Source organism: Stylophora pistillata, chromosome 9 (assembly GCF_964205215.1).
Source record: "Stylophora pistillata chromosome 9, jaStyPist1.2, whole genome shotgun sequence".
NCBI classification, from domain to species: domain Eukaryota; kingdom Metazoa; phylum Cnidaria; class Anthozoa; order Scleractinia; family Pocilloporidae; genus Stylophora; species Stylophora pistillata.
The window spans coordinates 18212701-18237054 of NC_142527.1; the positions used below are offsets into that span (position 1 = coordinate 18212701).

At 36.4% G+C, this 24354-nt stretch overlaps 2 protein-coding genes across 5 annotated transcripts in view; one reads left to right on the forward strand and one right to left on the reverse strand.

The window, feature by feature from the left end:
* The window catches only part of LOC111322354 (dolichyl pyrophosphate Glc1Man9GlcNAc2 alpha-1,3-glucosyltransferase), a 26324-nt gene extending 6757 nt beyond the window's left edge, over positions 1 to 19567 (reverse strand). Inside the window, exons 1-9 of one of the 4 annotated variants that reach the window (XM_088732647.1) lie at positions 17716 to 17856; positions 16778 to 16856; positions 14428 to 14621; positions 12488 to 12589; positions 12053 to 12119; positions 10751 to 10886; positions 8929 to 9047; positions 7357 to 7477; positions 749 to 891 (exon numbers count right to left, since the gene is read on the reverse strand). In XM_088732647.1, coding sequence (XP_088588773.1) covers positions 749 to 891; positions 7357 to 7477; positions 8929 to 9047; positions 10751 to 10886; positions 12053 to 12119; positions 12488 to 12589; positions 14428 to 14621; positions 16778 to 16856; positions 17716 to 17810 — 1056 coding nt within the window. In that variant the 5' untranslated portion in view covers positions 17811 to 17856. The other 3 variants (XM_088732651.1, XM_088732649.1, XM_088732650.1) reach the window with 3 other exon arrangements.
* The window catches only part of LOC111322353 (uncharacterized), a 19399-nt gene continuing 12949 nt past the window's right edge, over positions 17905 to 24354 (forward strand). Inside the window, exons 1-4 of the mRNA XM_022925437.2 lie at positions 17905 to 18043; positions 18169 to 18304; positions 19329 to 19417; positions 23096 to 23341. Coding sequence (XP_022781172.2) covers positions 17963 to 18043; positions 18169 to 18304; positions 19329 to 19417; positions 23096 to 23341 — 552 coding nt within the window. The 5' untranslated portion in view covers positions 17905 to 17962. The remainder of the gene's footprint in view (positions 18044 to 18168; positions 18305 to 19328; positions 19418 to 23095; positions 23342 to 24354) is intronic.

Here is a 24354-nt window from a genome sequence, read left to right on the forward strand (position 1 = left end):
GATCTTGGGAGTAAAAAAGAGTCAACCCTTCAACTACCATGACTGACCAAGGCAGAATTTCCCCTTACAATATCAGTAGAAAACCAGCAGACAAGCGAGGAGAGTAAAGAAAAATATCAATTAGGAGGTTCTTAGTTGATACAATACCAAATTCTCCAAACTAACATCATAAAATTGTTTGACAGACAGAAAGGGGAAGGGTTGAGACAATCTATCGACATGAGTTGAAGTTGCAATCATTGTTACGACAGAATCACATTTCTCAAAATTATTTAAGAATCCCTTTTCCACACCCCTCTCTCCTTTAACACCCGTCTTAACTATTTTCCATAGGCTTCTTCTCCCATCTTAGGCACAATAAAATTGTTTTTGACTCAATGTGGTGCATTAAAGTAATAACAACAAAATCTAACTTGCAAAAGTTCTGTTCACAAATCAAGAGAGAGAGAAGCAAAGTACATGAAAGAATGTCAATCACATTTATGCTGAAACTGCACTTTGTTTTCATTTGTGGTAAATGTAATAACAATATAATAATATAACTTTAATTATCAATGATTAAAGACCAGTCAGTCAATCAATAGCGATTAACTGGTATCAATTGAGGACCAGTCTAAAATACATAAAAGTCAACAAAAAATAAGCATGCAAGTTTACAATTGAATAACAAAATCTATTTAAGAATTATTAAATAAAATCTACATTTGACCTACACAAAATACCATGCAAAAGCTGAGTAACATCTCACCATCACAGACAGAAGTGTTAGAATCATTGTAACAACTGGAGGAACTGATGGAAGAATCAAGTGCTCAGACTGACCAACCAAACCACCTGTCATGGAAGCTTTACTTTTGATGGCATCTTTGGACAAGATTCCAGCTTTTGAACCTAACATGACACACAAAAATTCTTGTCATTGTTATGTTAAAGTCTTCCATTGTATGAGTGATTATGCTCTGGACAGAGACCATTCTGTTCTGTTGATTATAACAAGCCAGACTGGCTCTCTTATAATTGTGTAAAAATATATGTTAAAATATCTCTAAAAATGTAACTTTTGTTATGTTGTAACAATTGAGTGAGAGCCTATGAATGGTTTTGGTAAAACTCTACAGCTGATAAAGGGTTTTTTCCCAGTGATTTTGTCAAATTTTTCTCAATTCTACTTCATGTTAACTACAAGCTGACAGTGTACTCAGATGCTACTGACTTGCCCCTACCACAATTTTACCAATGGCTGATACAGCATACACATGGACAGCTCTGGATAGGCAGAATTACAAGATCATTTTGAGCTTAAAAAAGTAGTCATTTAAACTGTGAAAAACTTAAAGCAATCTAGTAAACTGCTCCAATCATGTCACTTGACAAATGTTTAGTAGTTTTAGTCTAGGGTTGTCAATTTTGTGTGTTTTGCAGAGGCACACTTTTGCGAATCAAGACAACCATTAACCTCTGTTCAAGCAATGGAAAAAAATAACAAAGGAAATGGCTAGTAATATTTTTGACTGTCCTTTTTCGACTGTCCTTGCTAGTTGAGTTTCTGCACATTTCACTCATTGGAAACATCTCACTGAATTCTTCAAATCTAAGAAACTTAATGCACCAGTGGAGTCACACAACAATGAAACAAAACAATAACACTATTCCTGTCCCCTGCTTTGCTATTTTGCGAAGTTTCTGAACGCACCAAAGTATTCCAAAGTAAAATTTGTAGTTTTACTCTGAAAGGATTGACTTTACTGTGGACCTTACATTTGTTGATAATGAAGAAAGCCCTAAAATCTCCAAATTAAAATAACTCACCATATGCTACAAATTTTTCATGCCACAGGACAGTACACTATGCACAATATTTGAGACTGAGTTGCAGTATTGAATCAATTTTTATATCTATGGACTTCCATGAAGTCATAAATATTATGCTATCCAGAGTGTAAGTCCGTCTGTAACTATAGAAACCTTCAGATGATGCTCGGAATTCAGTTCATTTTCTCCGATATCGTCCCTTTTTCGTATGTCGCGTCGGCGACCGCGATCGCACTTACCTCACGAAGGAAGTGTTCTCCCCCCCCCACCAAAGGAGATTTTCTGTCGCATTGCTGCGATTATTTTTTCTCTGATTGATTTTTTACTCAAAAATCAACATGAAAGATAATTGCTAAATATTTTCGCATGTGTGCAAATAGGCATACGGGTTAAATTTCAATGTGAACATGCAGCTTGTCTGTAAGTGAAGAGATGGTGTCTATTAATTCTTTGTTTTCAGCCACGTGACCAAATTTTGTAACGTAAGTCGCGACCGCCATGCTGGTGGACATCTGTTAAAGTAAATATGGCGTCGGCAGACGCGCCTTCGAGTGAAAGTGTTCCTTTTTCGGAAAATTATGGCAGTCTTACCAGTTCTGCTAAGGCCAGGTATCGAGTAAAAGTTCTTATCTGTGGATTTGATCCATACACGTTAAATGTATTTCCTAGCGTGGAAATTATACCCAGACATTGTGAATTATCTGGTACTCCAGACCTCGTGGATAACCGGGCAGCAAATGAAGCGTATAAGTCATGTGTGGGACTTAGAACAGAGCCTGATGGAGAATGGATTTGCCCTTCATGAGCACCATGAAATTGATGTGCAAAAATTTGGAATTGTTGATATAAAGAAATGTTGTTGTTGTTCATGATGTCCAAAGTTATTCAGTTCTTGTATTTATTTGTTATGATACCATTTGATTACAACAGAAACATTTTTTAAGCTACCTATACAAAATATGTTAACCCCTTCATTAGCCACTTTAGGCTTTTTTATCGTTGGTTGAATGTTTTATTAGTATAAGGAACCACCATGATTATTAATAACTACACAAATTTAATTCAATTCCGTTGACTGTAAGGTATGGATTAGGCCTAAAAGTTATATTTCTTAACTTAGAAACTCCTTGAAGAGGAAATTGTTGCTGAATTAAACATCATGTTTTCCCAATGATACCTGATAAAATATTGATACTCCCACAAAGGGTCTAAATACTCTAATTAAAAGGCACAGACACTCTGATATATTAGTAAGGGTGCAGCAAGTTACTGCAATTTTGTCTATTGGAGCCAAGTCATCACCTTGCCGAGCTGTCACCAGCTGAATAGGGAGTATTTCTTGCAATATAGTGTACTTTCTGCGGACAAGACCAATCATCCTTTCCACGTGGATTCGGACATTAGCAATTTTTCTGGTTTGCTCCACTTCCTCTGCAGACAACTGTTTCTTACCTAAAGTAAATGCTGGTATCTGAAGGTGAGCTTGATAAAGACCAACAGAGTCAACAATATCAAAGCCCCTGTCAGCAAGCACATGTCCCCAGGTAAAAGCTTTCTCAACAAACCAGACTTTTCTGTGAGATATTTGTCACTCACTCTCCCACCCCATGCATTTGAAATGAATGAGATAACACCTTGTGGTGTTACACCAATAAGAAACTTTATAGTATTGTGATGTTTATAATTAGACCAGGTCATTGCCCTAGCAATTAGTGTTTATAATTAGCCGTGACGTAACGTCAAAACGAAGAAAGGAGTTTGACGACAACTGAGAAAGCTAAAAACTCTTGCGTTTGTAGCAATCATTTTATTTCTGGTAAGTAGATAATGTGAAATACTTTGGTAAAATTTTTAATCTCTTCTCGAGAATCAGTCCTCACTTCCACAAGGAATAAAATTGTTGACTGAACCAAATGATAGCGAATCACCTCGCGCACATGTTTGCACATATGGTCTGTCATCTTTGAATTTGCATGAATTATCAGGAGATAACCAAGTTATTTCTTATGAATTGTCCAACAAAATGACCTAAATTAACGATTTGTTATCGTTACATAGAAATTTTGTCAAAGAAATAGGACATTAATAAATGTTTACTTGTAGGAGAACGTGCTGAGCTCCTGGACACCACCAACTATTACTGGGTGCGTACCATAAATCTTGGTCACGACAAAATTAAAAATGTTTCCCTTGCAGTTGATCGAAATGCTCGTGCTCGAAAGAGGAATGAAATAAAGCGGAAATATTATATGGAATAATATTATCCCTTTCATTTCAATTAATTCAAATTGTAGACAGTATTGTAATTAGTAAGACAGATATGTTGGTAAAACCCAACAGCAACCCTGTTTTTGGCCTTTCATTCGTGCCACCTACAAGCCTATGTTGGAATATTTATACAGCCATTACTAAATAAAATTATACAGTTGACATAGGATGCATTTATATTTTTTATGGCAGCACACACAAGCAATTTCACTTCAGGGTCATGTCCCATTGAGGATGGCACTTCAGGGTCGTGTCCCATTGATGATGGCACTTCAGGTTTATGTTTTTAATATTATTGCTCCTCGCATAAAAATAACCACCCAAAATGCACTTGGCCAGTTTCAAGAGTTTCTTTTAGTTTTAATTAGACTTAAACTCAATTCTCCATTGCAGGATTTAGCTTTTTGTTCCAATATATCTGTGCCAACCACATCAAGAATTTTTGACAAGTGGACACATGTAGTGTCCATCAACTAAAGTTTTTAATCCAGTGGCCAAAGCATGAGGAACTGCAAGCCACCATGCCTGCAGTTTTCCAACACAATTTTTGCAAGAGAGTTGCAGTCATCATTGACTGCTTTGAGATCTTTATGGAAAGACCATCTAGCCTATTTGTTGTGACCATCCGGGAACTGCCTGGCGGTGGCTTTGTCCCGTATGGCTTTTCGGGTAGAAATAGGTTTTTGAAGAAAAATGTTTTCGAATCGATGTTTAAGGATTTTACAGTCAATAACTTTCTTGAATAAAGGCTGATAGTTTCGAAAGAAACTGTTTGGGGCTGCGTCGGTGGGAGTAACGAAATAATTTGGATATATCAACAAAGTTGAAATGGTAAATTGGCCACCGTAATGATTACAAAAGCTGACGTTTCGAGCGTTAGCCCTTCGCTCCGACGAAGGGCTAACGCTCGAAACGTCAGCTTTTGTAATCATTACAGTGGCCAATTTACCATTTCAACTTTGTTGATATATCCAAATAACTTTCTTGGTTTGGTTAATATCGGATTTAACACTAATTGCCAGGGCAATGACCTGGTCTAATTATAAACATCACAATACTATAAAGTTTCTTATTGGTGTAACACCACAAGGTGTTATCTCATTCATTTCAAATGCATGGGGTGGGAGAGTGAGTGACAAATATCTCACAGAAAAGTCTGGTTTGTTGAGAAAGCTTTTACCTGGGGACATGTGCTTGCTGACAGGGGCTTTGATATTGCTGACTCTATTGGTCTTTATCAAGCTCACCTTCAGATACCAGCATTTACTATAGGTAAGAAACAGTTGTCTGCAGAGAAAGTGGAGCAAACCAGAAAAATTGCTAATGTCCGAATCCACGTGGAAAGGATGATTGGTCTTGTCCGCAGAAAGTACACTATATTTCAAGAAATACTCCCTATTCAGCTGGTGACAGCTCGGCAAGGTGATGACTTGGCTCCAATAGACAAAATTGCAGTAACTTGCTGCACCCTTACTAATATATCAGAGTGTCTGTGCCTTTTAATTAGAGTATTTAGACCCTTTGTGGGAGTATCAATATTTTATCAGGTATCATTGGGAAAACATGATGTTTAATTCAGCAACAATTTCCTCTTCAAGGAGTTTCTAAGTTAAGAAATATAACTTTTAGGCCTAATCCATACCTTACAGTCAACGGAATTGAATTAAATTTGTGTAGTTATTAATAATTATGGTGGTTCCTAATACTAATAAAACATTCAACCAACGATAAAAAAGCCTAAAGTGGCTAATGAAGGGGTTAACATATCTTGTATAGGTAGCTTAAAAAATGTTTCTGTTGTAATCAAATGGTATCATAACAAATAAATACAAGAACTGAATAACTTTGGACATCATGAACAACAACAACATTTCTTTATATCAACAATTCCAAATTTTTGCACATCAATTTCATGGTGCTCATGAAGGGCAAATCCATTCTCCATCAGGCTCTGTTCTAAGTCCCACACATGACTTATACGCTTCACTTGCTGCCCGGTTATCCACGAGGTCTGGAGTACCAGATAATTCACAATGTCTGGGTATAATTTCCACGCTAGGATAATCCACTAAATCCTCGCTACACTCAGATTTTTTTAACGTGTATGGATCAAATCCACAGATAAGAACTTTTACTCGATACCTGGCCCTAGCAGAACTGGTAAGACTGCCATAATTTTCCGAAAAAGGAACACTTTCACTCGAAGGTGCGTCTGCCAACGCCATATTTACTTTAACAGATGTCCACCAGCATGGCGGTCGCGACTTACGTTACAAAATTTGGTCACGTGGCTGAAAACAAAGAATAGGAAGTAGGACGAAAATGACCAAGAAATATCTCAGGACGACAGTTTAATTCAAAACAGTTCTTGATCCGCTGTTATAAGCGAAAAACGGATGAATTTCTTACGTGTACAAAGCCCATGCGATAGAATATTCATAATGCTTAGATCGTTGTTTAGTTGACTTCACGGAAAGAAATTGCGTAGTGTTGTGTTGGAAATCCTGAAAGTACTACGATTTGACCCAAAATCTTCTATTAAACAATACTTTTTAACATATTGCTATTCAAGCGTAATATTTACCGGGCCATGGAATCATCAAATTGTTGCTAGGCCCTGCTTAAAGTCCAAAAGTTCGGTTTTCGGCTTACAGCCACAATTCGCGCCGCTTTTGAGAATCACAGTGTCGTTGACTCGAGAGCTTATTCTGTCACCTTTAAGACCTTGATATTCATTATCTTCCAAACAGAGTATTCTATAGTATTTTTACTTTACATTCTGAGTTCTACAAGGTCTAAATCGATCGCAAAGGAACGAAAAATCCGACTTAAAAATTTTGAAGGTCGGCCACGCAGACACCATGTTTACAAATTTCATCATTTAGTGTGAATGCATAGAATGATGCCCCTCGAGTACCCCTAAATCCATCAAAATATATGCCCAAACGACGGATTTTGATTGGTTTGTGGATCTCCTAACAATAGAGGAGGTTTGAGGACAAAATACTGCTTAGTAGGGGAGGTAGGGGGAAAAGCGTTTTCGCGCGACCGAATCGCGCGGTTACGGGCGGTTTAGGTGCCTTTGTGCATGTTCATACGATGCTTCTGGTTACAATTGGGTCATTCCATTTAATAATATTTGCTCCCCCCATGTAAGAAACTAGTCCATGATTGAAATTAGCCAACAGAAGTCAATCAACTATAAATAATCCTGTGGATACATGCAGTCATAGACTGCCTATTTTTAAACCTGTCATTAAGTTATCTACACCTCACCAAAAATAGCTACAGCCTTATCCAGTGCATTGTACAAAGCCCAGAAATTTGGAGCCCAGTAGGCGTGGCATAAACCTCGTTTGAAAGGAAAGAGTCTTGATAGCACCTGGGGTAACTGACCCTAAATGAAAAAAATAATATTGATTAAAATTAATAAAACATCATGTACACACACAACAAAATCTGTCTTGCATTTTCTTGTCTTTTTTTAAACCAGTATTCTTGATAACTAGTTTCAGAAAACTTTCCCCTCTCATTCTGGCATAACAAGATTTGTATTGGTGGTAAATCAACCTATTTTTCCTATGACTAGAGTAAGAATTATGAGTATTTATCACATGAGTTGGACAGGGAGGGGGTGGAAGCAAGGGGGGAAAATTTGATTCAGAAAACATAAAAATATTTTCAACTCAGTCTATAGTCTCAACATAAGAGATATTTTCAAGCCAAGTACAAATAAAATATGTTTCATAATATGTACAAAGCTTAATTCTGGTGCTAAAAGTGATAAAAACCCACAGGTCTAATGGGAAGGGCATATGTCACACCTCCCTTGATAATCCTCCTGGATTGCCACTGTTTCATAGGTATTATATTACAGTAAATTTTCAACTACAGATACTGCATTTCTAGTATTCTGGATGGTTCACTCAATCACAGCAATCAGCTCATATTCTGAGTCACCCTATATGGAAATGCATGGGAAGAATTTTGGAAGCTGAAAATTTGTGGTTGAAATATCTAAACAGTAAGGAATTCATGCAATTTGATAATTACCCAGTCTTTTCATTTGCCCTTGTTGGATACAAGATTAGTTACAAGATTAGTTAAGGCCATTTCAGTGCTACATAGCCACTACTTTTTCCATCTCTTATGCAAGGTGCTTTCAGGGAATAGATTTTAAATATTCGTGGTTAATATCAACTGGCACTGAAGGAAACATAATGTATTGCAAGGAATTTATTGTGAGAAGTTTAAGGTTTGTAATATATTGCATGTAATGCATCATAAGTGATGTCGTAATTAAAAGACAGTTAATACATTGTACAGAATTATTGATAGTATTGTTAATAACATTTCATTGGTAAAACAAAAATGTAAAAAAAGTTATTTATTTTGAATATTGAATCTTACAAAACCAAAACAAAGTGAAAAAAAAGGTCAGTGAGAATTGAGAGAACTAAAAAACTTAAACAGCAAACTGCCTGAAGCAAAGAAAAATACAAACAAATCTTGTTTGGTTTAAGATTTGCATCTGAATGGTTCAGAGGGCAGCCCAAGTTTCTTTAAACCAACCACAAAGCTAAGTAAAGTGCATCAACCAAAATCCTACATGCTCTAGAATGATTAAAAAAACATGATTCCCATTGACACTGTGTTCCTAGTCTCACTGCTTCTTTTCTGCAATCGCTAAAAATTAATGCAGCTAACCTGCAGGTATGATGTCACTGTATCACAAGCTAATTGCAAGTTCAAACAAATATTGGATAACAACCTAATTTTGTTGTACTACAGGCTGACCATGAGTAAGTTAATATTTTGCCTATTGTGCCATGTTATAAGTAACCATACCATAGCTATGAATGGTCCAAACGAAAGACTGAATACCAAAACAACTACGACACCAAGTCTCATCAACTTCAAAGGGGAAAAATCCCAAATATTTACATCAAAAATTCTCAACTGTTTTTCTACAAAGGTAAATAAAGAATCACTGTTAGTCACGTCATCTATAAATTCAAATATTCTAAAACTCAGTATTTAAAAAGACACAGCATGCCGTCAATGGTTGTTTGCAGAAAGGTTGACGCATGCACTTTGTCCTATCTTCCCAGCTATGTCATTTTTTCAAACAACCCTTCTCCCAACAGCTTTATATTTGTAATACCGAGCCCAGTAGTTGAAAGGCCAGTAAGTCCTAACCCAGGGTTAAATTTTAATATAGGTTTCTTTATTCCTTTGTTCAAAAGCCTTTGGGATAATATTCTCTATTCTTTTTAGAGCAACCAAATCGTAGATATAGAGGATTCTTACAACTGAATTTCCTTCTAAAGCCTCCAGATCTGAAATCAGATTCCACACTAATCCTGGGTTATCTCAACCCAGCTTTGAACACCCCAGCCCAGCATTGAACACCCCAGCCCAGCATTGAACACCCCAGCCCAGAACACCCCAGCCCAGCATTGAACACCCCAGCCCCGCATTGAACACCCCAGCACAGCTTTGAACACCCCAGCCAGGGGCTGTAAGTAGGCTCTACCTGGAAGTGTTGGGAGGGGGGGGGGATTTGACAGTATTCAACTGCATGTATTAAGGGGAAAATAGGTTATTATTCACTGCTATCAACTATTGATCACCTTAGATAAGTGAAAATTGACACCAGTCATGCATTAGAGACAATTTACCTCCTTCATTTCTCATTTATATTTTAACAAACTTAATCTCTCAAAGGCTTTCTGTTCAAGCGATGTGTCATATTTTACTCAACCAAAGCAGACTCTTAGTTTGTTCCTCAGATGAGTGGCATATACACTGTAGATACCCTTGAAGATGGGTTTAAACACTAGTGAAAGCTTGAAGCAGCCACTGGGAGAAAAAATTTGGCCATGAAATGTGTCAAGGAAGTAGTTAGAAGAAGCTGAACTGTCTTAACCCTTTGACTTCCAAGACCTTGTAAGTTATTTTCCATACTGTCTCCTATACAATTCTTGCAATGTTACTTCAGATAATTTGGTAATGGAATTTGGTATTGGATTAGCTAATAATTCCTACATCATAATTTTAATAATAATATAATAATAATAATAATTTAATATTTATAGTGCACAAATTAAGATGTGGATGTGATCAAATGCGCATCACAACATTTTTTGGGGGACTTTGGCCAGACTGCATCAGCAGTTTACAAACAATCAAAGGAAACTTATTTAAAGATGCCCCCTCCCCCCCAATTCCCAGTAAACAGGCCAGACCACATCACAGTAATCTCGTGAGTGGGTTATTTAACGTCCCCTGCCTAACCAAATTAACTAATTAATAGATGCAGGAGATGGGACCTACGGTTTATTCATCCTTATTCGAGAAGAATAGAATGTCTATCCATTTCTTGATATAGAAAGGTAGCACATTCTCCTCAGTTACTTTAAGACCTTGAGTGTTGGTCCGGCCGGGGCTCAAACCATTGACCTCAACCTCCCACACAACAGTCCAGCGCTCTAACCAATTGAGCTAACCGAGAGGCGGTTTTTCCTTGTTCTTAAATACCTTGTCTGCTTGATATTGTTACAAGAATTGTCTTGGTCACTCATAACAGTTAAAGGGTTAATTTTCATGGTTTCTTGACAACGAAGTGCATCACATACATCATTTACCTAAGTATGCAGTTTTTTTTTACCTTTCTTTTCAGTCACAGATGGTTGGAAACAGTAAGACCGCAATAGGAAAACAAAGTATGCTGGGGCTACGTAGAGAAAGATGTGTTTGAAATTCAGCAGAACTGCAAACCAAAAAGAGCCTTCCAATGCACGTCCCTGCAATATCAATTACCATATGAGTAAGCAACTAAAATGAGATTGAAATAAGTCACTTATACTTTACAGTAACAACAACTGAGCTGAATACTGTCACACACTCTTGTGTGCTCACCAGTGAAACCATTATAGCAAAAGCATTGTAAATTGGCAAAACTCTGAAAAATTGAAAAGCAGCCCTATTGCTTGGTAATTTTGGTTTTACCACCTGCAAATTGGCCACCATAGAGAATTCAAAGATGTTGTTTCAAAGGTCAGCCCTTTGTCACTCACTCTGACAAAGGGCTGATGCTCAAAGCAGCTTTGGAAAATTTACATTATCAACTCAGTTGATAAAACCAAAATTACATTGTTATACTCCCTGCTTGAAAATGCAAACATGGTTATCAAGGGAACCACAAGAGCATAGTTACATTAAATATAATTGCTTTTTCATCTTCAAATAAATCATATAACAAAGGAAAAGAATCAAAAAGAAATTCATGCTGATTAATTTTCAAGAGAATTTTACCATTATTGACTTTAAAATGGGTGTGAAAATGGCTCTTGGATTATAGTAATAATGGTCAGAACCAGTATGTATGCTGCTACCAGTTCAGTTTATCATTTTGCAGTAAATCTATTACATTCTATTAAATTCAAATAGGTATGGAGGATCATAAAAAAAACCATGAGGCTTATTACAGATGAACCTCCTAACTAATTTATATAACAGCACAAGGATCAAAGGCAGACATACTTTTAAAAAGAAAGCCTTTTCACCTTGAGATCAAAACTTCCTTAACCCTTTCTCTCCAATGGATAAATCGCTATCCAGCGGATAAGTGTTACCAAAACGTACTGCACTATCCACCAGATAGAGATTTATCCAGTGTATAGCGTTATCCATCCTTTGAACAACCGGGGCCAGAAGTGATTAACATGTTGCTCCTCCCTAGAACATCCAATCATCACCAAACAAACAGGTAATACTTATTCAAACTTATCAGGTAGAAGTTTTTATCTTGATCTAATATCAAATTCTTGTAACTAATTTATTTAGTACACCAGGGAAGAATTAATAATCAGATCTGGGAAATTAAAGGGTTGAATCACGAGGCATTAAAGGGAAATACATTGAACATATCATCACTGAGATGAAAAAAAAAAAAAAAAAAAATTAGTACCTCTGACAACTTTGTTATAGAGAGAAGCAGAATACCAAACAAGAACCCGTTGTATTGGAAATGAATGTCTGGAAGACGTCAAGGAATTTGTGAATCCCTTTGGGTTAATGGTAATTACTTACTACATTTGGTCCATACATTTGGCATCAAGACACTTTCAGCACATCATAAATAAGTTGTTGACTAACCTTTCCCTGCTATAGCCATAGTCAACAATTTCACAAGTCTGAGCTTTTTACTTTAGTTATGACTTGGGCCATTGAAAAGTTGTCAAATTTTGGTTATTTTACAAGTTTTATGACCAACTACAATGCAATCAAAATGTAATCATTTCATATTTAGCAAATTCTCTATTAAACAAACATGTCCCTGATGAACTAATTCAGTCAGTCTGACTGTTCTGTTTGTCTGATCTAACAACAGCACCAAAGGATATGATCCACTATTAGAAGTCCAAAATTAAAAATGACCAAAATTGCCAAGATCAGACAGTTGCGTACAGGAACAGAAGACTTCTTAGCAAGATAGCTACAATACCTAAGGGGTAAAAGCAGGTGATTAATAGTAAGCCCAACTTGCGAAAGCAGCTTTTCCATCTCCACAGATGGATTGCCATTACCCTGGTATTTTATGAAGTCTCCTTGACAGTTTGTTAGTAGTTATTCAAACTGTCACCTAATCAAAGAAAGGCACGGCAAAAGTAACATGTTGAAACCGAAAAATGAAACATAATTATCAGTCGAGGGAAGGAAACCAATCCTCTATAGCTGGAGCTCATTACAATGAACTCAATGCTACTGAACAGTACTTTGTACACTGACAACTCCAACACACATTACCATGGAAAACAGAGTTCATAATTGGTAGAGTGACCATTGCACTTCTCTGCCATTAGGTAAACACACTCTAGGACCACTTCAATTAAAACTTCATAAATGGAATAAATTCAAAAACATTTCTGAGAGCCATAGATTTATCCATGAAACCCATTAAATAATTCATGTGCACTTCACATAACATCCACACTCACATCATTCTCTCTTGGTATGTTCAGAGTTGAACATTCTGGTGTATCCAAATTAGTTTTTACAGAAAGGCACAGTTTTTACATGCCTTGATAGGGACCCTAAGCAAACCACAACAGTAACAGTGATGGCAACACTGAACTTGGGAAAACAAAAGATCTAAAGCATGGAGCAATAGCTCAGCATGTACATTAAAAAAAATTGTACATTTCCTAGCTACCCTCCACAAAACTACAATGTAAAATCAAAATTTGCATGGTCTGAGAATCAAAACCCCCTTAGAAAATCATTTATATTCCAAGTTTCCATTTGGAACTTAACACTGCTGTTATGCTAAAATTAAGGTGTGCTAAAATTAAGGTGTGGCGCCATACAAAAAAGGCCGACCATTTGTGAAATTTTTACTAAAATATCATTTTTTAATTGAAGTTTTCTAAGAGTTGCCATCTTGACTCCTTAAGTTCCCTTACAGTACAAGTTGAGGCATAAACACAAGCACATGAACTAAATCAATGTGAAATTTGTAAATAAAAGCACAATGATCAAATTTAACCTTATTGTCATACATGTATCCTAGTCCTTACCATAATGGCATTTTTATGGTTGAAATATCAAAGTTATTCTCCTTGTGATTATTTTCTTCACTGCACTTACATCACTGACAAACCAGGCTTTATTTTTTCCTCTTTCTTGTATACACAATGTTATATTATTTCAAATTTCATTTCAACAGGTTTTTACAAGCAATAGTTTGTACCAGCATTTTGTGAAACTCGATTGCATAAAGTCAATTCAGGGCTCGAAAGTAACAGTAACCCATTAACCAATGGTTAGTAATTTTCAACGTTTGGTTACTAAAAATGTGTCCAACTAACCCGACATGGTTAGTAAAATTTTCTCATATTTAAAAATTGGTGGATTTCGAAACAAAGAGCACGTAGACCTGACTCTCAGAGGAATACTTAGGATACTCAGGTTGTTAAGTCAACTTCAACTCTTTTTGGAGAATTTGCTGTAGATGTACTGTTCTTGACTAATCATGGTAAACGAGAGGGAAATAAAATAGGTGCATAATTGTCAACATTTTTAAGGTCATCATGCAATTTGAGCTACTCTTTAATTTGTCCTAGTCGCTATTATCAAAATGTTCAATATTTGAGATATTGTAACTTGTCAGCTTGGATACCAAACTTTATAATTTGGTTAGTAAAATATATGTCTACTAAACCAAAGGGTTAGTGATCCAAAATGAAATTGGAGCCCTGCAATTTACCAGATCAAAGCACTTTTTAGATAATCAGAGCAAACATTTCATTATAAAAAAATATTTATCCATTAGGAGTGACTTACTCCTTCACTGCATAAGCCAGCAGCAAGTCCGTAAACATAACAGATCCTCTCTGGAACAGAACAGCTGGTAGACTTTTATATGCTAACTTGCTTATAATCACCATCTTGGGATCAACCAGGGCAGCTACTTGTGATAACAAATACTCAAACCAGGCAAACAATGGCGGATAATCAAGGGTCCACTCTGATGTTTCCTACAAGTGCAAGAAAAATAATTCATTAGCAAGATGGATGATATTTAAAGGACTGGGATCATCTCTGCCTGTTACTTTGTGATGCCTTCAGCCAAAATCAAGTTTACGTTCTTACAGACAAAGGATGACATATTGGCTCCTTGAATAAGTATCTCCTTGCAGTGTTGACCTTTTCAGGCAGTAACTGTTAAAATTTACCACCCGTAGTATCTCTTATACTGCCAAAGATTGCTTGAAATTCACAATAGTTTAACAGAGTTTAAAAGACTGCTTTAAAAAGTTCTTTTAATCTATTTTAATGAGAGAGAAACTGCCCTACTAAAAGTTCCCTTCTTATTGGCCAAAATTTTAAATGAGTACTTTCTTCCCTTCCCTTCCCTTCCTAATCTTTCACTTCCCTGGACAAGTAGTAAGACAATTGTAGATGAATGCTACACCACCACATCAAATACACAGGTATCTTTTAAACCAAATGAATGTGTACAAAGATGTGATTGAACTGATAACAAACAAAGTCAAATTTCTAACTGTAAACACAACCAAATGACTAACCAATTAAAACTGAATTACATTCTGTGGTGTCTCCACGTCGATGGAATTCTTATCATCCTAATGCAGATGATAAGAATTACAAACTACCCACTGAATCAACTAAATGATGAGTACTGAAAACGTTACATCTGCAAAGGCCTTTAAGAAAGTCCTGAAACTTGCCATGAATGAATGATCGAGTGACAGTTAGAATTTAGAATTTAACAATAGCTTGTTAGATATAGTTAGCATTCATATTTGTAAATAGGTACTGAAAAACCTTTTTGGGAGTATTTGTTATTAAAGTTTAAAGTTTAAAGAGTACTGGCAAACAAAGCAAACACACTTTGATAAGAGGAGAAGTATCTACTGTTGTGTAATCCTTGTATAACCCCACGCAAAAACCCAAATAGAATACAATTGAAATTCTTTAGCCACAATTGTGTTTCAAAAGATAAGATGCTCCTTTCCTTATTGAGGAAAATGTTTCACTACTAAACTTGCTATGCCATGAAGTAATACCTAGTTTCACCCATGAGAGTGGGTTAAAACCACAGTCTATTAAACATCCTGCAACCATTCACCAACGTGTTGCGCATTCATTCAAATAACAAGTGATCTTCCTTCGACAAAAATTTATATTTTAAAAAAATTCTGAACTGAAAAACATAAGAATTATTTTTCTAACATGGGTGTCAAGCTGAGGAATGAGTTACTAGCCTGCCTAAGTAAGAGACCTACCAAGAAAAATATTTTTAGACAAAACTCCATTGCAATAATTTGTTTGGCATCCTGGCAATTAAAGACAATTACTTTAAATACTGAAACAAGTAAAACATAATTATAAATTGAAGTAAAACATTTACAAAAATATAACAATTTCCTTTTCGATTCATTTATTCATGGTAAAATTCGTTTAGTTGTAAGTGTTCCCAAAACTGAATACACTTTAGTTTAGGCAGTTATTAGTGATTAAATATCAATGCCCTTAAGTATGTGAACCCTTTGAATAAGCGCATCACACACTGAAATAGGAACTTTGAGTTATAATAAGAGGATTAGCAATTCCTGATTAAATTTTCGAGAAAAATTTATTTTCACAATACAGACTATTATCCTAACAGATATCAAATACTGTTCCATAGCTTAGCCATTTCACAAGGTAATTTGGTTATATCAATTAAGTTGAAATATTATTGTAAATTGGCTACCATAAAGAGTTAAAAAGCTGATGTCTCGAGCGTTAGCCCTTTGTCAGAGCCATTTAACATTGTTTATCCTTGATAAGCAAAAGGTAAGCCATGAGTAATGAACAACAATAATATTCTTTTCTGCACAGTTAATTTATAATCCTGAGGGGAGATGGATGCTCAGTGATATAACAACATAACTTTGAGAGCCTAGCTTGCCCTAGATTTAAACCAACAAAATCCTGTGCCAAACCTCCCATAGGCTATACAGCAACTTGCATAAAATACATTCTAATAAAATGTCATTGTTGGCATTATTGCTACTATAATCATCATTATCATTATTATTATTATAAATTTCATTACTATTATATTATTACTGTAATTATTATTAATAATTAGTATTACTATTAAGTGTTGCGTGCACACACCAACCTCAAAATACCATTTTGACAAGGGCAGACTGTTTGTAATGGCAAGCCAATTTCTGTGCACTTCAAAATCACTGGAATGGCTGCAAGAAAATCCATTCAAACAAAACACCACAAAGATGTCACTTAATTCCATTCAAAGTAAATTTAAATGCATCTGAACTCTGACAATCTCTTCATTGATTTTATAGAATTACATCTAAGAACTGCAGATGGGACAGGTCATATAAAAAAACCTGCAAAGTATCATTTGACAGAGTTAAGAGTCATCTAAAACAGAGCCTAATAACAAAATATGCTTTCTTCTAATTGTCAGTGCACACAATATAATGTTGTACTGTTGTCTTGTTGCCCCTCATGTTATGTAATCAGACATTGCTAATTACCTCTCAGACGTAAGAAGTACGTGCGAACCTGACACAAACAACATTCTACGCTCCAAACCATTATGTTGAACTGGTGAAGATTAATTTTCACAACTATTGTTGTCTGAAGTGCTCACCAAAACAAAGAGAAGATTCAGTATCAAAAAGCAAAGATGTACTTCTGTAACATTACTTGGCTTCAATTCAACCTGCTCATAAACACAATATAAGCATTTGCCAACGATGTGCGTTAGCTACGCTGATAAAAATATCAGCCTTCATCAAATGAATATAGTGCGACCACATGCAATCTTTGCACTGTTATTTGCGAAAACAAATCAAGCTCTAAATTGTGAACAACGTATGTCAACATGAATGCACATTGAGGCAGCTTAGGGAAGGACCGAAATCAGATGGCCACTGGATGTTAAATGTTAGCGACTGGATTAAAAAATAATAATTAACTTGTCTAGCTAGCTAATGCTCGAACACAAACTGATATTTGAAAATAACCTTTATGAGTTTACATATCAATGATCAACACTCAACAAATTGACAATGGTGACGTGAATGGTACTACGCTGGTATCAGGACAGATTTCAGCAATATAGAGAAAACAATAAGGCTTTTCCACCATTGATCTATTCCAGTCGCTCTCGAAATTGCCGCCATGTTGGATTCCACAGTTTACTGAGCATGCACTTCTTGTGTGTCCGCTGTTCGCCAGTGTCAAGGAGATGAGACCCAGGATGTCACGGTTTAAACAGTTTAACGCTCACTCCAATAGATCATATGGCATGACACCGGACGAAGTATAAACACTCATGGCGAACAAAAAGGTCTCCGTTTCTTCAACTTCCCTCTCTATGACTCTTCCGATCTCGTGCCAGATATGTCTAGGGAAGGTAAGAACCTCGCTGTTAGTGACGCTTGTTGCCATGTGGTGTTTGTAATTTCGCGCGCGCTCTGTCGAAGAATACGTCAGTTCGAAAGTACATGATCTAACCTTCCATGTGTGGTTTATATTCAGGTTAGAGAGCCTGTAGTTTGTCCTAATCAACATGTGTTTTGCTCAAACTGTATGGATTTGTGGTTACGAACTCACTCATTCTGCCCAACATGCCGAACGCCGATAACAACGGAGAAGCCTTGCAAGAAAATTCTTGGTAAGAACTTTCGCGAGGCGCTGTGATTTTAGCTGAACTAACATTGCGCTTTTAGAAGGGGCGACTTTCCAAGGTTAAGTTAGAGGGGAAGTTAAAAGGGAATTATACTTGATTATTGCTGTGTTTGACGCCGGCCGGGTTACGGTGTTTCAAGGGCGTAATTGCATTCAGGAAATGATGATCGAGTCTTTCTTTGGCCGAAGAAATTCTAGATCTTAATTAGATTCTGAAAGAATAGTGTTTAATTTGTTATCAATTCTTGTAAGCGATTGAAAGAATTTTTAACTGTTCATCTGTTGGTTCAGTTGGATCACTAAACGCACAAAATGAGGGAAATTGATTTTGAAGTTGTCCTGGGTAACTGTGAAACAAAGGAAATGTTTACTTGTGTTCAGGTGCAATCCCTTAGAACATGATACAGGTATTTTTGCATTTACTCAGAGCTAAGCTCTAAAGTCCTGCCCCTTGACTTGCACGCACAATATGGCTCCGGACTTGTGGGTCAGTGACCGTCTGAGGTAGCACATGCTTTTCATACCTCCTTTGTGTGAACTATCCAACAAACGTGAGCAAGGCAATTTATCAAATGACCTCTGTAACCTGCATTTTATCTGAATCAATTGTGTATTGGGATGTCAATCTTCTTGACCAATAAGGTGCGTTGTTTACGTGGCAAAAGCTTTTCAAGCCACAGTGAGATGGTTTCGATTGGATGGTCGCCCTCTTTTTCCTATTAACCACAAGCTGTCGGTTTTCTATTGCGCAATATGCTATTAGCACTTTATGATGCCTTAAGCCAGACATGAATAAATTAAAATAACAATGATTTAAGTGTGCTGTTCCTGTGGCAACTCCAGGTGACTAAGTACTATTTATTTCCCTTTCAGACGCACTCAGACAGTTTTTTCACCATGTGATCAATGCTCTCTTTACAATGTTAAATTAATATGCACTCAATAATCTTAGAGAAATAATATATTTAGAAGAGAAAAAAAATTTCGTGTTTTATACTATTTTTCACTAGGAAGTATTGATTTGCCAGTGAGTAACGATGCTGTAACAAGGGCAGACTTAAGACGTACCAGACTTAACTTAATAAGGCAAGAATATGAGGTAAACAAAGAGACTTTTGCATGCAAGTCGCATGACATAATTCCTAAGGCCATGCAGAAATATCATGCCATTGTGGTTTCACTGTTTTATATTTACCTCTGTAAGAAACATGGATGATGGGCCATGCTTTTTCATGATGGTATACGCATGTAATATCCAATTCAGTAACAAAATATGGCAGTTATGTTGTTAGAGGTCATAGTACTGTGCCTGTACACTTTGATGCAAAACATCTATATGTGTCTTACAAAGCAGACTTTGATCTGTTATTGTTAGAACTAGCTCGCTAGTTAATCTAATAGAAATGTGTTTGTAAATGGAGTCTCCTGTAGGACACAAGACAGGAAATACCAAAACATCATGGGGTTGAATCAATTTTGGTGATTATTGAGTTCACTGCCGGAAAACAATTATACACTTAAGCACAGACCTAGATGTATTTGTCACGGAAAGGTTATGTTAAGTGAAACAACTTTTAATCCTGTTTTTCTTCTGAACTTAGAGAGATGGTGTTAGAAGTTTCTTACAGGTTTCCTCTTATCACCACCATAAGTATTTCCTAAACCTGTAAAACAATATCTTTATCCTCAAAGAAGCAACAAATGTCATTAAGTAATTCATCGCACTCCAACTTCTTTAGGCAGCTTCTATTGTTATAATACACAAGCATAGGTGTCATCTGAAACAACATCCATCGACAAGATACGTGACTATTTGTAAACCAGTATTGAACACAAGGTTGCCCTCTATACAAGCTTTCACTTTTTGATGAAAATCTTTGTGTAGTTTCAAATAACTTGTACTTCAATAGTTGGAAGGGTCACTCCCCCGAATCCCCGATATGAATGGTATTAACATACCTGCGGCAACATGAAAAGGAAAAAACAAAGTTGTTCTATTAATATTTTAGTTAGACCCATTGCGTGTCATTGCGATCCAGGGATTCTTTCATTACTTGCGATTTACTTCCCTAACAGGCACTGGCTTAGTGCCAAGTGATATAGAATATTACTATTTTGGGTGGTATGCATTCTACATGTGCATTTTAGACAACATGTTTTTGTTGTGAATTGATTGTCTCATATGACAACTTAGGGTGACGACCAATTGTTTTCACCAAACCTGGGAGTATTCTTTTTTGTGATACCAAATGTTGAATAGCTTGTTGTTTAAACTGCAATGTGGTCACTTATAAATATGTAACAGATTTCAGTGATGGTACTTGGCTCTGAAAGCAGCCATAAGCAGCACTGATGGTTTTTCTTCGTATCCAAAACTGTACTTTAACATTCTGATGCCAGTGGCCAATGTCAAATTAACGATTGATGTAGAGCGGTTTCTAGGGAGATTTTAAGCTGGTGGGTGTAAAGGTTGTTTGTCCATGACCACAGCTCGTGATACCAAAGAAAGATGTAACTCATCTGTCACGAACATGGGGCGGCAAACAATAAGTGAGACTCCCACAGCATGGCGAAATTTAGACCATCTGAAAACTCAGTCAGATGCGTCACAATCTTGGCTACAGCAAACTTATTGGTATAAGCCTTTTGTATACCTGGATCATGCGTGTCAAGCATCTTGTATGCGCTTTGGATGTGTTATGTTAGAAAACTCTTTTGTGTCAATAGATTAAGGAAGATGATAATTTCGGAGTTCATTGATGCATTGAAAAAAGTGTCAATCAATGCTGATGAGCGTGGGAGCATGCTTTGTTGCCTAGTCTTTGAACATGTCTGATATATTCTTATGAATGCGATGATGGCAATGCGCACCAAACCAAAGAACAGATTTATCAAGAAGCGCAACAGATGAAAGCATGTGTTTTAAAACTTTGGAATCTATTAGGTTTCCTATGAAGAACAATGGTGTAAAATTACCAAACTTTGCATGTTCCAAGAATGGAAACTGCGGTTTAGTCATGTTGCTGCTTTGAAATCATGTGGCCTTAGAGATTTTGAACTGCCAGAAACAGTGAATACATCAAACTACTGTTGATTTTTAGAGAAAAGAGAAATCAGTTTTAGTATGAAATTAAAGGCGTCCTGGCTCTGACATCTTCTACTCCCCATTATTTTAGGGCGGGGGTTTCAATTTTCGATCAAAGGAATAGTCGAAGGTTGAAAACATCAACACAATAAAGGCCAGCCAGCAGTGAGAGCCTTATACTGTAAGCAGGGAGGAAACTCTAGAACTGGCTTTCATTGACACCCCTTGAGCTGACTATAAGCCCACTTACAATTTTTGGCATATATGAGTCTTCTTGTCTCATTCTTACACACACAGTGTATCCTTGTTCAAACTTAGTCAGCTGTTTTACTAATATCCTGAAAGTGACCATCAAACCATTTACAATCTTGTCATACAAAAGACTCTTTGCTATTGCATTCCTATTCAGACAACCATGACTTGGTATAATTTGCTTCACTGTTTGCGTGAGTTCTTGTGTTTGTTTCAGAGTAGTCGAACAGTGATAAATGTGAAGCCCTTCGCCTGCCATTCCAAGATGACAATCAAATATGTTTGACACTCGCTGCCTGATATGGCTGTGGAGATGTTTCTGAAAATTGAGTCGCATTGTTTTCTGATAACTGGCAAATTGATAAAGGTTCGACTTGTAAGAAATTCCAAGTTATTAGGAGATGAGACCAAATTACCGGAAATCAGGGTTGAAAGATGTTTGCTGTTTCTGTGGATAAATTGTACACTTAAAGGAAACTTAAGTATCTGGAAGTTGAGTTAAAATGGATTGATAAATGTTGATTAACTTTTCAATAAGAACATTATACAAAAATAAGTAAGATAAAGCAAAGCAACTTGTTTGGAGAAGTTCAGGTACTTTTCTAGGGCTCCATGTTTAGGCTTTGTCAAAGTGACCTTTAGACAACTAAAAATTGTATTTTGGTCGCCAGAAATAAAAGCCTGGTCAGCATTAATTTTTGGAGATTCACTGGAAGACTATAAATTATTACAACACCAACCAAAAGGAGAGATGGGAAGTTTGCAAAAAAGAATGTTAGAGAGTTACTGTGAGAGTATTTCATGCCAATACTTATCTTGGTTTAACTGTAGACCCTAAACACTAGTAACAAATGACATAACAGCCTGCTTTTTTACCACCATGTACAAGTTGCCAAATGGCAGCCAATTTAGTTGCGAAAAACGTATTTTACTTGCCATAGCAACCAGAATAGTTACAGCTTGGAGGATGTGCATTGCAACCATTTTTCAAAGACAGCTTTGTTGAGCTACAAGTGTGGTATTCATGCAATTTACACGACTGTCTCACAATAAATCAATAAATACTATGATGTGGACTTTTGTGTTATCTGTTTTGACCTGTTGCATATTTATAAAATAATTAAGTTTAAATTATCTCGGGTTACCTTTTGTGTAAAGTAATCTGCAGGGAGAGAAATCGAAAAGACTTCCAGTTAACAGGAAATTGACTATCAAGGACAAGCTACTAGCAGTTTGTTAGTTAATATCATCGAGAGAGAAAAAAGAATGAACACAAGGTCTGTGAATTGCAGTAAATCATATGAGAAGGGGGGAGAGGAGAGAGAACCAACTTGTTGTTCCAATAGCTCAACCCCAAAATAAAAATTTCTCTTACTTAATCAATGAGGGAAGGTACAAAAATCGTATTTGAAAGCAAACATCTCCTTTGTTATTATTCAGGATGAAATCAGGTCTCTCCAAAACACTGTAGATCGTCTGAAAGCTGAAAACAAGCAACTTCATGAAAAGATGATTGAGAGAGAGCGAACAATGGCATCTATGGACTTCACAAACAGACATCGCGACAAAGATGATGGTGCTACTGGAAAACTAGACATTGACATGTTGGTAAAACTCACTACAAGATTACAAGAAGCAAGCTACACTTATGAAAATCTCAGAGGAGATATGGACAAAATTAAAGAGGTACTCTCACAGTGCCATTGTTTCCATGGTACTTAAAGAAAGCTTACCAGTTGCATTGTAGTAAGGAAAAAGTGATTCCACTTAACATTAAATGTGCTTGTCATTACTCAGGACTGAATTTTGTGTTGGTATTTGAGCAACTAATAGTCCTCAAGTTGATATTTTTCTTTATTCTCATTATGTAACTGCTTGATATTGTATTGATATTGTAAGGAGAAATTCTGTTTTGGCCACTCATGGAGGTTGCAGCTAGGGTATGATATGCAACATTAATGTGTATCAGGCCTATTTTATAGCACACTTGTGTATGACACAAAAGTTACAAACATGATGGGAATTGGAAAAGTAACCAACCAATTCATGCATGCCATTGAGAAAATGTATCATATACTTAGTTATGTGTTAGTACCACCCAGTACACATGTTGTGATCAGTGGTTAGTGAGCATTTTTCCATGTTGTGTGGTGTAATAAGGTGTAATGTGAAAGATGTGTGAGGAGAGGTCCAGGTTCCATTGATGGCCTGGCCTTTGTGTTGTGATCTTTGGCAGTCCTGGAACTTCAAAGAGAATTTCTGAAACCGTAGAGATTTATTTGTGTTAGATGGATATGACTTGTTGAGTGGGCAGGGACCCGTTTCTCAAAAGGCCCAGTATCTTAACGGGCGTGAAGCAGTGTTTTAAAATCAAAATTTAAAGGATAGGAAAGCAGGTTCTGGCACCCAAGCCAGTCTTTTTTTGTTTTTTAGCTAATAGTTGTACTGTATCATTTTCAAAACTTTTGAAATCCCCATCTTGAATGAAAACAGAACAGCTTTACAGGCCAGTTAAGTTATACAACTCTCAAGAAACGGGTCCCAGGTCTGTAAAGGAGGAGGACTAAACTGAGACTGATAGTTAGACTGAGTATTTTTTTGTTAAAACTTAATTGGGATTTTTGCTCAATTAAATTATCTTTTCTGTCAAAGCTTTGCAGGGCGTAAAATTAACTTTTTTTTCCAGTAGCCACTTGGCT